Below are 17,505 nucleotides of genomic sequence, written 5' to 3'. Positions count from 1 at the left end.
GATACCTGGTTGGCACGGACAAGATGGACTTACGGGTCCGTTTCCATGCTGTATATCTCTATGACATATCTACAAAACACTCGGCATTCTATTCTCATCTCTTTTCATGCTGCGTCATTAGTGCTCAGGTACACCCTGAGGATCTAGTCATAGTTGTTTGGTAATACAAAACTTTAGTATTGCTGAAAAAGAGATTTTGCCAAAATGTTTTATCATGCACTCATCAGGACAAATCACAAGAATTGCAATTTAAGGGGAAAAAAACCAACTTTGGGACTACATGATAGGAGAGTGCTGATTGTTTAAGCATGACATCAGCACTCTCCTCTCATACAGAGTAGATGTGGTCTTTCCCCTTAAATTGCTTTTCTTGTGAGGTGTCCTGATTAGTGGAAGAAGAAAATTTCAAGAAAGTGTTGTTTTCTCTGCAAAAATTGAGGATCTACTTTTGGCCACCATTTTTTTTAAAACTCTTATTTGCTGCCCCCTGGTGACATTACTGAAAAATACACCTTCAGGTTTCATTAAAGCACTATGCCCAATTCACAATTACCTTCCTCATGACCCTCCTAAAATCTGATCTGCTTGACTGCTTCTCTGACATACGGTTAGTAGAAGAGCAGAAGTTTCACTGAATTAAATACTGGGAAGATTGAATCCACTGTCTTCTTTATTTTCCATAAAATTCATTCCCCACCCACTGAGAATGTCACACTTTCTCTGGCCACCAACTGAGGCTAAATCAGACCGTACAAAACTTCACATCATATTCGACAGAGGTGACCTTCGATCAGATAGATACAAAACTACGAACTATTTCCACTTGTGTATAATCATTTGACTCCACCTTGCCGAAGTGTAACTGCTGCTGAAACCCTCATCATGCCTTCATTACTATAGACTTCACTATTCCACTAGGGAAACAAATCGAGTAAAAGGAAAATAAGTCTCCTGGAATTGTTGGGTTCTATCCTATGACATTGAAGGAAATAGCTACAGAGGTAGTGAATTCACTGGTAGTAATCTTCCAGGAATCCTTAGATTCAGGAAAAGTCCGAGAGGATTCTTTTTCTCCTTTATTAATTCACAGGATGAGGGCACCTCTGGCTAGGCAGCATTTATTGCCCATCCCTAATTGCTCAGAGGGCAGTTAAGAGTCACCCACATTCATGTGGGTCTGGAGTCACATGTAGGCCAGATTGATAAGGATGGTAGTTTCCTTCCCTAAAGGACATTAGTGAACCAGATGGGTTTTTCCTGACAATCGATAATGGAGTCACGGTCATCACTGGATTCTTAATTCCAGCCATTTATTGAATTCAAATTCCACCATCTGGCATGGCGGGATTCGAATCCAGGTCCCCAGAATGTTATTTATTTCCCAGCTCCCTTTCCCCTCCCCATTTCTGAAGAAGGATCCTGACCTGAAAAGTAAACTTTCCTACTCCTCTGATGCTGTCTGGCCTACTGTGTTCTTCCAGCTTCATACTGCGTTGTCTCTTACCCAAGCATCTGCAGTTCATGCTATCGCTTAGCTCCTTAGGAACTTGTTATTCACCTGTTACTTTTCTAGGATTTCGCTACCAAACTGGTGAACTGACATTTCAAAGGAGTTCTACTTCTGCAGGTCTGTACATGAAGTACAGTTCATGTAAATAAATTGTGTGGAGCTCAGTCTCTTGTAAATGTAATTTTCTATTGTTTCAGTAATGAAAATAGGACAGCATTTAATTCATTCAAACTTCAAGTCTGACTTACTTTTTCCCCACTGGCACTGTCTTATGTCCCCTTGTTTTCCTTTTTAAATAGTTAGAAAACAATTCAAGTTTTCCGTGTCGAGCAGTTGCATTTTCTAATCAGCCTAAAATCACTGGTTTTAATGAGAATGACAGGAGTATCAATCAAACACTCAGTAGTTTGGCCTATGATGTAAAATGGACAATATTGAATTTGCTGCCTGTTTTACACCACATTCCACAGAGGGCAACAGAAGAGAAATGCGATGGGTGTACATTCAATGGTTACTTCAGTAATATCCCATTCACCTCATTGTCTAAAATTAAAATGGTTCTCACCTTCATGAGACTTCAATATTAAATATGCATTAGGTTCATGGCTAATTTTATCTTAGCCTCAAGTCTACTCTCCTGCCTGCCCACCCCCAACACCCCCCCACTAATTTTTCAGCACTATAGTTTAAGAAACTGCCTATCATCCTCAACTGCTCTCTGAGTGACAGAATTCCAAAGATTCACAACAGTCTGACAGAAGAAAGTCTTCTTCATTTCTCCTTTTAAACAAGTCTGTGTCCCCTGGTTCTTTATTTCCCAATAAAGGGAGGCATGCTGTAAGGATCTACTTGCATTAAAAACTACAGAGCTAGAGAATTTTACACTCTCCTGTATGAATTGGATTTCAGAAATAATCTGCTGATACTCCTATTGTATGAGATTCATCATTGCTCCAATCAGAACCCAACCTATGGATATTTTCTAATCAACCTGTCATATTCTTACACACCTCTGCAGCAGGTGGGGCTTGAAACATGACCTCCTGGCTCAATGGCAGGGACACTATTACTGCAACACAGGAACCCTGACCTAATTTATATTCTAACATTCACATGTCAAGTTAGTTTCTGAATAGTGTTGGAGCGAATGATTATTCAATGTCAGTAGTTAAGTCGGACTGAGTGGAATTGACCTCATGTAGATAGATGTATTAGATTTTAAATCCACCTGAAAATTTAGTCCTCATAAATAAGACGAACATCAGCAGACAGGAGAGGGAAACCTGAGCAATACTAGATTCATCCTTGGGAGAAGAGAGTTGTTTTATGAGGTAGAATTGAAGAGAATGGGCATAAATTTCCTACCATACAGTGCAGAAGCATTAAAGTTGAACTCATTGAAACAGAGAGCATTCTAAAGAGGACTTGACAGATCAAATGCTGAGAGGTTGTTTTTTTTATCATGGTTGTAGAATCAGGAACTAGGGCTCATAGTTTCAGGGTAAAGGGCAAATTATTTAGAATTGAGATGAAGAGGAATTCCTTCACTCAGAGGGTTGTGAATTTTCAGAGAGGGCTGTGGTTGTCCCATAGTTTATATTCAGAGCTCAGATCAATAGGTTTTTGGGTACTAATGGAATCAAAAATGGAGAATATTGTGGGAAAGTGGTGCTGAAGTAGATCAGCAACAATCTCATTGAATGGCAGAGCCAGCTCAAAGGACTGAACAAATTGTTACTCCTACTTTTTATGCTCTTTATACGGCTGTGTAGGTAGCTAGTGAATTAAAGCAAATGTGTCAAACCTTTATTAAATTACACCTTTTAGAATAAGTATAGAAGCATCTTATTCGGGATTGGTATACATAGCGTAAGGCCACCTCAACAGAGAAACTGTTTTCTTTCTGTCTGTAAATACTCACAGTTCCTGGAAATGTCAAAATCTCTTGTTTCAGACTTCCACATCAACATTCCTAAATTAGTAAGATGGCACCTTATGTACCCTTTCCTCTGTGCAAGTGTTTACACAGAACCAAAAGCTAACATTGACCAGGAGATGGTCGCTGAGAGACAATTCCAAAATCAAGTACTTGTCCTGCATTTATTGGTTATAGACACATAGGAACAGGAGTAGGCCATCCCGCTCCTCAAGTCTGTTCTACCATTTAATGAGATCATGGCTGATCTGTGACCTAATTCCATTTACCTGGATTTGGTCCATATCCTTAAATAAATTTGCTTGACAAAAAAATGATTTAAAACTAACAACTGATCTTGCAACCAAACCTCTACCGCTCTTTCTGTTTAGAGGTGCTTCCTAATATCTCTCCTGAACAGTCTATCCCTAATTCACAGACTATGCCCCCAGCTCTAGGAAGATAGTTGGAAAGATGATTGTCATGGATTAAACTACAAGTCCATAAGTATATTAAGAAGTCCTCTCTTCAAGTGGCAGAGATCATCAGGGAGGAAAGATGGAGAAAAGTCTAGCAAGTTCCTAGTGCTTTGACTATAGAGCAGGATGTTGCCTTCACAAATTAATTAGATCAACACACTCTATGCTAACCAACCATTCATCATCTGGTATCAGTGATCCATCCTCATCTAACCTTGGTTGTATCATTAAACTGTCTATTTAGCTAACATATCATTTCTCACTGCTCCTTCTTAATAAGCTTTTATAAACTATCTTGAAATTTCTCATGAATAGGTGACTATTTTACATGACTACAGCTCAGAATCCCAAATCTTACACTGTCCCTTTTTATAGCTAATGGGTTGGAGGCAGTGTAAACTTTGTAGTAAGTTGATTGAATAATTTTAAAGTACATTCATTTCATTGGTAGGTAAGCCAACAGAGCAGCCTGTAAGATATTAATTACGGTGCTTTCAAGGAATTAGAAAATGCAAGTTAACTTGAAGGGACGATATAATATCACGGTTCCTAATGCATCTAGCTCCAACAGCTTGTTCATTATTTCTCCATTCATCTTAATGTTTTATTACTGAGATTAACATCACGTGCAGTCTGAGCAGAACGTCACATTCTGCATCAATCTTAAAACAGCCTTCAGAGAACAGGTCCCCGCAAGGACTACTTTTGTTACAGTCATATATTTTAAATGCCAAGGAGAAAGATCCTGCAAAAACAGATTTACTTTTTGTCAGATGTTTGACACCAGCATTCAAGAGATCACTTTAAGATGCCATACTGAGTGTGGATGATGGCGTAAATTGAAGAACACCAATTCACCTTATTCCTATCCAAGCCTGCTCAACCCTGACTGAAAGATATTCAATAAAAATATAGCAATAATAATACATAATTATATATTATCTATACACATATAAAACAACAAACAATAATAACATCCGTCATTTATACCTTAACAAATTGATACTATAGCAAGCATGATCTGAAGATACACTCAGTTGGAAAGGCTGTGTATAACACACTTAAATGAGTCAGAAGTATCATACATCATAAAGCACAGTGTTATAAAAGCTCTTAGTTGAAGTTACACTATTTTTTTTCCAGCATTTGACTTTACAGATCCAAGTCACTTGATAACATCTAAATCAGCCAAGCAACAAGAGCTGAATAAATGCAGGAGTATCAACGGGTTCATCTGATTCAGTCCAGAAAAGATTTTCCTAGATTTATGCCGAGTTGCTGCTTGCAGCGATTGTAACAAGGTCAGCCAACTGGACCTCATAGAATATGAGTTCCCTGATTGGGGCTGTTAATCTCATCCAATCAGGGAGCCCTGGGTGACATATAAAAAGGGTGAATATCGGAGATACTGGCACGCTGTGGCTGACTTTGTATCAGGCAGTGGTATAGTCATGGGCTGAGGGTGTGTAAATAAAGGGTAACTTATGTGGCTCAGTGGTTGGCCCTGCTGCGTCACAATGCCAGTGACCTGGTTTTGATTCCACCCTCAAGCAACTGTCTGTGTGGATTTTGCACATTCTCCTTCTGTCTGTGAGGATTTCCCCCGGCTGCTCTGGTTACGTCCCACAGTCCAAAGATGTGCAAGGTAGGTGGATTGGTCATGCTTATTTGCCCATAATGTGAAATGAGTGGATTGTGTTTGGGAGTACAATTTGAGATGGAATCTTGGGCCCCATACAACAAGTTAACCTAGCTTCGTTCGAGGATGGGTAAGCATTTGTGTTTCCTATCTGCCCCCTTCATGCCAGAAGACCACATTTAAATGTGTCTGCACAATCTCCAGGCTACCTCATTAAATCTAACTGTTGAATCATTCAGAAAACCACACCAATTGACATTTGTAAGTACTTTTTTTGTATTGTCCCTTTGTGGACCATTTAGACTACAGAAGACGAACATTCGATCTATTCAGTCTATTCAGTCTGATCATGGAGTAATTCAGTCAATGCCACTCCATCCATGTGATCCTGGAAGGTGATGATCGTCAAGTGCCCGTCCAATTTCCTTTTAAAATCATTGATTGTGTCTACTTCCATCATCCTCTTGGGTAGGCCATGACCACGTGTAGCACATTCCCCATGTATCTCTTGCCTAAAATCCTATATCATGTTCCCTGGTCCCTGTATAATCACTTAATGGTAACAGTTCTTTAAAGGTCAACTGACATGGGCCCCTAGGTTCTTTTATTCCTGCACACTCTTTAGACCTGTGTTGTTAAGACTATATTGTCTTTAATAGAATAGAATGAATCATAGAATCCCTACAGTGTAGATAGAGGCCATTCTGCCCATTGAATCTGCACCGATTCTCTGAAGAACATCCCACCTAAATCAGTACTAAAGGGTCAGGTTTAATATAATTAGCGCAAGAGCCAGAGGTAGAAGGAGAGAATTTTAATATGCAGCAAGTTATCAAAATCCAGAATGCACAACCTGGAAGGATGATGGAAGTTGATTCAATCATAACTTTGAAAAAGGAATTGGATAAATATTTGGAAAGGAAAACATTGATTGGACTGTTGGGGTAAGGCAGATGGTGTGAGACTCGTTTGATAATGAGTCATCCTCCTTTGTAATGTAAAATGCTGAATACGTTGTTTGGAATTTTACAGGCAAGTGTGAAGTTTGGACATGAGGACAAAATGAACATTCTGAGTCCGCATAAATGGGCAGCAAAACAGCAAAGACTGTCACAGAATAAGCTATGGAACTGATACATGTGGCTGCTGTTGAAGCTGCAAGGTGAAAGACAGGGTACCTCCCAATGGAGATGCCAGGCAGTACCCGGTAATTTGAGGGGTGTTCACCTCAGTCTCAGCATTTGAGATGCCAGCAAAGAGGACCACCTCCAACCAATCTCTCCCTTCTCCAGAGGCTATCCCAGTAATAGTAAAATGACAGCAAAGTTTTCAGATGGTCTTAACAGGCAAAAAGACCATGAGATATAGGTGCAGAATTAGGCCAATGAGGTTGCCCCACCATGACCATGCCTGATATGTTTCTCAACTCCATCCACTTACCTTCTCCTCCTAACCCTTGATCTCTTTGCCAATCAAAAACCTATCTATATCAGTCTTAAAGACAATGACTCACTTGGTTTGATTAATTCGCATTTCATTTCCAGTCATCGGAGAGTCAACCCACTGCAATTTGCACTTCTTGCAATATTTTCTGGTGATGGGAAATCATTCCTGATGCCTTCCACCAATATTTTACCACCACTCCTCTGACCCGGCCTATGTCCAAAAGGCTGGTAAAATTCCAGTCATGTCACCTAACACTTTCAGTATTGTCCATACGTTCCATTGGCAGAGGTGTGCCTTCATCTGTTATTGGTTCAGGCCATTCAAAGCCAGAAACTAAGGGCCAGCAAAGCTTTTTTGCATGAGAGGAGAAGCTACGATTTTGTTGGGCTACTGGTCAATGTATCATTCCTGAACAGCTACATACAAGGCCCATGGGCAATGGTGTGGAGCCCCCACCTCTGTCCGGTGTTTATGATGCCCACAATCACCTCTTGAATGCATATGGAGAACCACGAAGACTACCTGTCACCTCAGAATTCTGAGTACCATAAAAGTGCAGATCAGAAGCTGATCTGCCCATTTGGAAAAGTCCTGGAAATCCCAAGAGAATAACAGTGAGAGCAGAACTCCAGCATAACAAACTCCAGCCCATTTTCCTTTCTGCGATTCCTGGAAACTCAGCTCTGCTCCACCTGTGAATTGGAAAACTAGCTACGATTTTAGAAATCTAATACGATGATCACAGTTAATTCAGTTGGTAGGAATTTTAAACTACACAAACAACTTTCAAACAACAAAGGAAAAGCTGTTTGATTTGCTGAAGTAACAGTTCCCAAACAGCCTTTAGTCTCAATTACTCTTAAATATTTGCTGTTATCCAAACAGTTTTCACCTTATTACAGTGTGGGTCTTAAAAACACAGCCCTTTTATATCAAGTTTTCAAGAAGAAGATAAAAGGCTGGCTTTAGGAGCCTCTGTCATTTGTCCTCACCCATTCCTCGGCTTTGATTGAAATCTCCTTTGATGATTTTGCAGGACTTGTCATCACCGTTACACATACCACAGCGATCCTCTTTGGCTGCTGAGCCAATGATTCCATCACAGCCAATCTTCTGTTAATAACAAACAGGTGTCTGCATTATTGGTTCCATAATAAAACACAGTGAGATTTAATTACAGGCAATCTCCTGGTGTTGTTTCCGGATATCTTGGCCTTTTTTATGGACAGTATATTATATTACAATGGGGCCTGAGACTCATAATGCCATCCTAGCTGTGCTCTTAATTAGCAGAACAGAATGTGACCAGGCAAAAATAAAGTTTTAGACAAAAATTGGCTTGTTTTACAAGTGTCAATCCTTGCTACTAAATGTATCAGGCTATTTTATCAGTTTTACAGAAATGTCACAATGTATTGAAACATGTGACTAATTTTTCTGTGGGGGGGGATTGTGTTTGTCTGATTTTATTACTTGTAAATCTCAACTGAGTTCACACAACTTATTAAGACAAGAACCTGGTTGTGGAGATAAGAATACATCAAAAAAATTCACAGCCATAGGGTAAAACTGACATTTTGTGCCAATGATAAAGATTTCACAGTTACCAAATAGAAGGATTATTTCCCTTTCAGAATTATCTTTGATTTCCAGTTATTAAATATTTATCCCATCCAAAACCTCAATTAAAAAGAAACAGCCCCAAACAAAGTTATTTCAAAGAGTTCTAAGCATTTCCTAAATCTTCCCAAACAAACAATTCCATTCAATTGGTTCCGGAAAAGTACATAAAGGCTTGAGGTTTTGGGCCAAGCCCATTATCATCCATTAGCCTCTGGTTCAAATTCCACAGAGGCAGGGTGATGTATTTCCATTGTATCCTTTATTACATGCAGAGAAAAGTAAACAGTGCAGATTTCAGTTAATAAAAAGATGACTTACTGTTTTTAAGGCCTCCTGTTTCTTCACAAAGGAGACTACTGGCTCAAAAATGTATTCAAAGCCTTCTCTGTGATGTTATTTCACCTCCCAAAGTTTAAGCATAATGCAAAATACGATAATGACCTTTAACCAGAGTTTATTACTGACTGAATCCAGAATTATATTTTATCATGATATATTGAAATAAATGAAAATAATTAGCCTAGCCTCCACAATTGCTCCATGCAATCAACATACGTATCCATTGATAATTAGGTCAGCATTTGATTAGTGGAGTGAAGTCCAATAATCAGTCAGCAAGATGTTTACCTTGAGTGAAGAACAGATCTGTTTGCACAGGATTCAGGCTGTTATAATAAACGTTTTTCGCACACAGTTGGGCATGTCCACACTGAACAGCTCAGTGGGAACGATCAAGATTTTTCTGACATCTGTTTTGAACATCAATCTGAATTTATTTTTAGTGATGCATTTTAGAGCTCGTCCAACGTCAACACTAAGCTTTCCCAAGGTGATGAGTAAAGCTCCCTCTATCTATCCAATTGGCTCATAACTCAGAACAGTCCCTACTGTACCTGGATGACATTTTGTTAATTTTCTTCACTAGCCGTCTTGTGGTCCGTCAAAATGCCAATTTACAGACTGTTTGGTGATACAAATACCTGCTTAATTAGGAAAAGAATTGAGACCATCCCAAATTATTTTCACATAAGATCCTGAAAGTCAATTTGTCAGTGCTGACTCATTCAGTACCACCCTCACCTCAGTGTTGGAGAAAAATTATGGGTTCAACTTCCACTCTGGACATGTGAAGTCAAATTCTAGGCTGACATTCCAACAATGGTACAAAATGAGTACCATACTGTCAGAGATGTTGACTATCAGATGAGACTTCTCAGGTAGACGTAAATTCATTATTCATTCATGGTACGAGGGCATCACTGGCCAGGCAGCATTTATTGCCCATCCCTAATTGCCCAGAGGGCAGTTAGGAGTCAACCACATTGCTGTGGGTCTGGAGTCACATGTAGGCCAGACCAGGCAAGGGAGGCAGTTTCCTTCCCTAAAGGACATTAGTGAACCAGATGGGGTTTTTTTCTGACAATCGACAATGGATTCACGGTCATCATTGGAGTCTTAATTCTAGATATTTATTGAATTCAAATTCCACCATCTGACATGGTGGGATTCAAACCCAGGTCCCCAGAACATTATCTGGGTCTCTGGATTAACAGTCCAGCGATAATACCACTAGGCCATCGCCTCCCCAATGATCCTGTGACATTACTTAAAGGAGTGCAGGAATGGTCTCTCTGGTTTCCTGATCAACATTTATTTCTGAACCAGCACCACCAAAACAGATTATCAGATTACTTAGCTCATGTCATTTACTGCACTGAAGGAGGCCACCTGAGTCCATGGCACTCTGTAGAGCAATCCAGTCAGACCCACACTTGTTCCTAAGTTTATGTCATTAAAGTGACGCTTCAATTTCATTTCAAAATCACTGATCGTCTCTGCTTCTACTAACCTCGTGGGAAGCAAGCTCCAGCTTTTAACAACGCACTCTGTAAAAAGGTTCTTCTCAAATTCACTCTACATCTATTGCCTAGAAACCTAAATCTGTGTCCCCCTAGTCCTTGCACTATGTGCTAATGAGAATGGTTTGGGATTGTCTACCTTACCTAAATGTGTTATAATCTTGTACCATCTTTATCAAACCTTCACTCAATCTCCTTTGCTTCAAGGAAAACAACTCCAACTTCTCCATCCTAAACTTGTAACTAAAATCCCCCATTCCAGGAGCCATAAATCTCTCCTGCACCCTATCAAGGACCCTTATTTTCTTCATAGCGTGTTGTGACCAGGTGGCATTTACCCACAGCTTTATAAAGGTTCATTGTAACTTCCCCACTTTTGTAGTCATTGCTTCTATTGTGAAACTCCAAGATCCCAGGTGCTTTGTTAACCACTCTCTCAAATATGTTGTTTTAGTTTCTACATGATGAGAGGTTGCAGAGTTCTGAGATGCAGAGATCTGGGTGTCCTAGTGTATGAATCATTAGGTGAGGTTAGTAGATAGATACAGCAAATAATGAGGAAATCTAATAGAATGTTATGTTTTATTGTGAGGGGAATTGAATGCAGGAGTAGAGAGATAATGCTCAGATATAAAGGGCATTGGTGAGGCTGCATCTGGGAGGCTATGTACAGTACTGGTCACTGTACTTACAGAAAGATTTTAATGCATTGGAGGCAGTTCAGAGAAGGTTTACTAGTTTAATAACTGGAATGAGCAGATTGCCTCATGAGGAATAGCTAGACAGGCAAGGCCTATATTCTCCAGTGTTGAGAAGAATCAGCGGAGACTAAATTGAAATATAAGAGATCCTAAGGAGATTTGATCAAATGGATGTCAAAAGGATGTTTTCTCTTGTGGGAGAATCTAGAACTAGGGATCATGGTTGATAAATAAGGGGTCACCCATTTAAGACAGAGATGAGGAACCATTTTTTCCACTCAGAATTGACAGATTTTGGAATTCAAAAGGCTTCAGCTGGGCTCTTCCAGCACTGAAAATGCGGATACATAACATTTGTCATGTATCCTTCTCCTGAATTCACAACTATATATGGCAGGATTGCAGAGCTTAGATCTGACCTGTTGGCTGTGGCATCAATTAGCCCTACCAATTGTATGCTGATTCGGCTGTTTGAAGTTCAAGTTGTTCCGCATTCTAGCTTCACCAAATTGACACCTCATTTTTAAGGATGCCTGGTGCTGCACCTGCCATGACCTCCTGCAGTCTTCTCTGAACAGAAATGATTTCCAGGCTGATGGTAATTGGAGAGTGAGTGATATGAGGTTGCAGATTGTTTTGGAGTATGATTCTGCTGCTGATGATGGCCTATCATAAATACTTAGTTTTAAATTGTTGGATATATTTGAAGACTATCTCATTTAACATGTTGACACACAACAAAATCCAAGGCAACCTCAAAATGAAGATGGGACTTTATCTCCACATTGACTATGTGACTTTCTGGCCCTGTCATAGACAGATGAATCTGCAGTAGGCAGATTGGTGAGTACAGGTCATGTATATTTCTCCCTCATTGGTTCCTTCACCATCTGTCATAAAGCCAGTCTAATGGCTATGTCTTTTAGGACTCAACCAGCTTGGTCAATAGTACTACTACCCAGGTACTTCTGGTGATGGACTTTGAAATCACACCCAGAGTACATTCTCTGCCCTCTTCTCCCTCAGTCCTTCTCCAAGTGACATTTGACAGGGAGGGTTACTGATTCATCAGTCAAGGTGGGGAATGCTGTAGGTGATAATCAGCAGGTTTCCTTGCCCATCTTTTACCTGATGCCATGAGACTTTACACGATCCTGAATTAATGTTGAGGACTCCCAGGGCAATCTCCTCCTGACTGTACACCACTGTATTGCCACCACTGATGCAACTGTCCTGCAGGTGGGACAGAACATACCACTGGATAAGGATGGTGGAATCTGGAACACAGTCTCTACGGTACGATTCTGAGAGGATGACAACATGAAATGCTGCTTGTCTATTCTGTGAGACAGCTCTACCCATTTGGCACAAGCCCCAAAGCATTAGTAAAGAGAATTTTGCAGGGTCAACTGCAGAGCTGGGATTCCCAGTGTCATTTCCGGTGTCTCAGTCAATGCTTGGTGGTCCATCCAGTTTCAATCCTTTCCATAGACTTTTGCAGTTGTAGTACATCTGAGTGATTTGCTGGACCATTTCAGAAGGAGTTTAAGAGTTAAGCACATTTCTGTGGATCTGGTTTCACCTGTGGTCCAGACTTGGTAAAGAAGAAAGATCTCCTTCCCTAAAGGAGCATTAGTGAACCAGTTGGGCTCATTTTACAACAACTGATAACAGTTTCATGGCTGGTGCTGACTAATTTTTAAATCCAGATTTTTTTAATTGAGTTCCAATTTCATCATCTGCCATGGTGGGATTTTAACCTATATCTCCTGTACACTAGGCTGGTGCTCTGGCTTACTAGCACGACTCACTGTACTAATTCCATCTACCATTTGTTCGCCTACTGTGCAAGTCAATCTATGCTATATTGCAAGCAATTCAAAATATATTCATTATTTTCCACGAGTCCAAGTTTGGTACTATTGGTAAATTTTGAAATTTTACACAGTGCTGGTCATAGCACTGAACTTGGAAAATACCACTGTTGACCACTTTTTGGTCTGAAAAACAAGTATTTAGCACAAGTGATTATTTTCTTTCCTTAAACCAATTTTCTTAATAAATTGGATTATTGATCTTTCTGTTCTACAAGTCACAATTTTGCTAACCTGGCTTTTATACGGCATTTTGTTGAACGCTTCCTTCATATCTACAAAGTCAGCTTGCACCACATTTCTTTCAGAAACCTTCTTTGTTAGATAATCAAGGAATTCAATTAAATTAGGCAGGAATGATCGGCCTTTTACAGATCCATGCTGGTTCTCCTTCAAATGTGTGTTGATATTTCCCCCTCATTTTTGTTTCTAAAACTATGCCCCAGTAATGTTAAACAAACTAGCCTATAGTTGCTCAAACTTTTCTTACATCATTTCTTGAATAGAATCTACAACTCCCCAATCCACTGACATCCCCCACCATAACTGGGAATGAAGTAAAATTTATGCCAAGCCTTTCTTCTTCCTCCATGCACATTTCCTTCAGGAATCTGTCACCAGCTATCTGGATTTGGTGAATTATCTAACCTACATATAGCTAGCATTTCCAATACCACCATCTTCTCAGTTTCACCTTGTCCTGGAGAAGGTGGTGGTAAACTGCTTTCTTGAACTGCTGCAGCCTATGAAGGGTAGGGACATCCACAGTGCTGTTAGGAGGGAATTTCAGGATTTTGATCCAGCGAAACTGAAGGAATGCCAAGTTTCAAGCCATGATAATGTATGACTTGGGGAACATGCAAGTAGTAAATAAGGAATTAGAAGGGCTAAAAGGGGCCATGAAAAGTCATTAGCAAACAGGATTAAGGAGAATCCCAAGGATTTTTATACATAAATGAAAAACAAGAGGGTAGCCAGGGAAAGGGTTGGTCCACTCAAGGACAAAGGAGGGAATCTATACATGGAGCCAGGGAGGCAGGTGGCTTCCTAAATGAGTACTTTGTGTCAGTATTCACCAAAGAGAAGGAATTAGTGGAGGATTATCTCAGGGAAGGGAGTGTCGAATCTCTAAGCCAAGTTGCTATTAGAAACTAAGAGGTGTTGTGCATCTTAAAAAGTATTCAGGTAGATAAGTCCCCGGGTCCTGACGGGATCTGTCCCAGAATATTGAGAGAGTAAAGAGAACAAATTGTTGGAGCACTGACATATGTCTTTGTATCCTCTGTGGCCACAGGTAAGGTTCCAGTGGACTGGAGAATAGCCAATGTTGTCCCATTGTTTAAGAAGGGTAACAGGAAAAATCCTGGAAATTACAGGCCTGTGAGCCTAACTGCAGTGGCAGGGAAATAATTGGAAAAGATTCTCAGGAACAAGATCTGTATGCATTTAGAAGCAAATGGACTTAGTAGTGATAGACAGCATGGTTTTGTGCAGGGGAGGTCATGCCTCACTAAGTTGATCAAGTTTCTTGAGGAGGTGATGAAGATGACTGAGGGAAAAACAGTTGATATTGTCTACATGGACTTCAGTAAAGCCTTTGACAAGGTCCCTCATGGCAGACTGGCACAGAAGGTGAAGTTACATGGTATCAGGGGGTGAGCTGGCAAGATGGGTACGGAACTGGCTTAGTTATAGGAGACAGAGGGTAGCGGTGGAAGGATGCTTTTTGGAATGGAGGGTTTGACTAGTGGTGTTCCATAGGCATCAGTGCTGGGACCTCTGTTCATGATCTACATAAATGATTTAGAGCATAAAAGTAGTTGATCTAATTAGTAAGTTTTCAGACGATACAGAGATTGGTGGTGTTGTGAATAGTGAGGAGGATTGTCAGAGGATACAGCAGGATGTAGATCAGTTGGAGGCATGGACAGAAAAATGACAGATGGAGCTTAGTCCGGACAAATGTGAGGTGATGTAGTTTGGAAGGTCAAGTACAGGTGGAAATTATACACTGAATGGCAGAACCCTTAGGAGTATTGATATGCGGAGGGATCTGGGTGTGTAGACCCACAGATCACTGAGGGCAGCAGAGCAGGTAGATAAGGCAGTAAAAAAGGCCTATGGCATGCTTGCCTTCATTGAAAGGGCATTGAGTATAAAGATAGGCAAGTTATGCTGCAGCTTTATAGAACTTTAGTTAGGCCACACTTGAAATCTTGCATACAGTTATGGTCACCACATTACCAGAAGGATGTGAATGCTTTGGAGAGAGTACAGAAAAGGTTTACCAGGATGTTGCCTGGTATGGGCGCATTTGGCTATGAAGAAAGATTGGATAGACTGGCTTTGTTTTCATTGGAACGCAGGAGGTTGAGGGGCGACCTGATAGAAGTTTATAAGATTATGAATGGTATGGATAGAGTGGAAAGTATGAGGCTTTTTCCCAGGGTGAATGTTCAATTACTAGGGGACAGAGGATCAAGGTGCGGGGGGCAGGGGGGAGTTTAAAAGAGATGTGCGAGGCAAGTTTTTCACACAAAGGGTGTTGAATGCCTGGAATGAATAGAGGAGGTGGTGGAAGTAGACACAATAGCAACATTCAAGAAACACTTGGACGAATACATGAATAGGAAGGGAATAGAGGGATACAGATCGTATAAGTGAAGGCCGTTTTAGTATAGAAGGGCAAAATGTGTTGGTGCAGGCTTGGAGGGCTGAAGGGCCTGTTCCTGTGCTGTTCTGTTCTTTGTTCTTTTCTTGTATATGCTGCCCTTGTCATTATAGGTGGTACAGATCATGAGTTTGGAAGATGCTGCGGAAGGAGCATTGGCGGGTTGCTGCAGTGAATCTCGTAAATGGTATACACTAGGATGCCACTTGTGCATCAGTAATGGAGAGCGTGCACGGTGAAGATGGTAGATGAGGGGGCAATCAAGCAGATTGCTTTGTCCTGAATGGCATCAAGCTTGAATGCTGTTGAAGTTGTGCTCATCCAGGTAGGTGGAGGGTATTCCATAACAGTCCTGACTTGTGCCTTGGAGTTAATGGTCAGACTGTGGGGAATTAGCAGGCCTGTTACTCAGTACAGACTTTCCAACCTCTGACCTATTCTTATAGGCACAGTATTTACATGGCTTGTCCAATTCAGTTTGTAGTCAATGCTAACCCCCAGGATGTCGATAGTGTGGGATTTAGTCTTCTTCAGAAGTATGATATAAAGTACTCATTATATATTCTAGCCTTATCCTGTACCTCTAAGCATATATCAGCCTCTTTCATAGAATCCCTACAGTGCAGAGGCAGGCCATTCGGCCTATTGAGTCCAAACCAACCCTCTGATGAGCATCCCACCCAGATCCAGCCCCACTACCCTATCCCCGTAACGCTGCATTTCCGATAGTTAATCCACCTAGCCGACATATCCCTGGACACCATGAGCAATTTAGCATGGCTAATCCACTTTTGGACTCTGGGAGGAAACCGGAGCACCCGGAGGAAACCCTTGCAGACACAGGGAGAACATGCAAACTCCATACAGTTGCCCGAGGGTAGAATCAAACCTGGGTGCCTGGTGCTGTGAGGCAGCAGTGCTAACCACTGAGATACCACAATGCCTTCTTTGTCCTAAACAGTATCCCTTACACCTCTTAGTGTTCACTTATAGTTTACATGCTGGAGGAACATTTTTGAGTTTCCTTTTGTGAGGTGGTGGCACAGTGGAAATGTCATTGGACTAACAATCCAGAGACCCAAGCTAATGTTCTGATTAACTGCATTCGAATCCCAACATGGCTGTTGGTGTTGCAACACACCAATTTCATTCACCACACTCTACGCGATTACATAGGTGCATTGTAACCCTTCTCTATTACTAACTAGCAATCATTCCCTGATTACTTTATACCTTTTTATGTCTTTCTATATGCTGGTGCCCATCTCTCTGCCAATTTTATTTAAATACTCTCCAGCCACTCAAATTAACTTTCCATAAGAACATTGATCCTAGTCCTATTGAGACACAACCTGTCCCTTTTAAAAGGGTGCCTTCTGCCCCTAGAACTGTTTTTAATATCCCAAGAATCTGAAAGCCCCACTCCTGCTTCATGTCTCAAGTCATGCACTGATCCTTCAAATCTCCTGATTTCTACTCTGGCTAGCACATGGCAGTTTTAGCAATTACTCCATTCAAGATTCTAAATTGACTCCCTTCCTCACTCATGAAAATCTGACTCAAATATTGCCTTTCTCTATGTTGTTGACACTGTGATGTAGACTGAGTGTTTTTACACATTTTTAATATCATTTGAGTTTTCCATTTTGAAAACTGTACAGCTCCCGGAAGAGCTATCAGATTTCCAGACGGTAGGAACTGCAGATGCTGGAGAATCCGAGACAACAAGGTGCAGGGCTGGATGAACACAGCAGGCCAAGCAGCATCATAGGAGCAGATGCTGCTTGG

The 17,505-nt window shown here is 40.8% G+C and overlaps 1 protein-coding gene across 1 annotated transcript in view; it reads right to left on the bottom strand.

The window, feature by feature from the left end:
• adamts17 (ADAM metallopeptidase with thrombospondin type 1 motif, 17) overlaps positions 1-17,505 on the bottom strand; it is a 401,456-nt gene that overhangs the window by 144,467 nt on the left and 239,484 nt on the right. The window contains exon 13 of the mRNA XM_048615713.1: positions 7,982-8,102. Coding sequence (XP_048471670.1) covers positions 7,982-8,102 — 121 coding nt within the window. The remainder of the gene's footprint in view (positions 1-7,981; positions 8,103-17,505) is intronic.

This window comes from Rhincodon typus, chromosome 33, assembly GCF_021869965.1.
Source record: "Rhincodon typus isolate 14 chromosome 33, sRhiTyp1.1, whole genome shotgun sequence".
Classification (NCBI taxonomy): domain Eukaryota; kingdom Metazoa; phylum Chordata; class Chondrichthyes; order Orectolobiformes; family Rhincodontidae; genus Rhincodon; species Rhincodon typus.
Note: the sequence above shows the minus strand (reverse complement) of the source record. Positions and strands in the feature narration are given on the sequence as shown.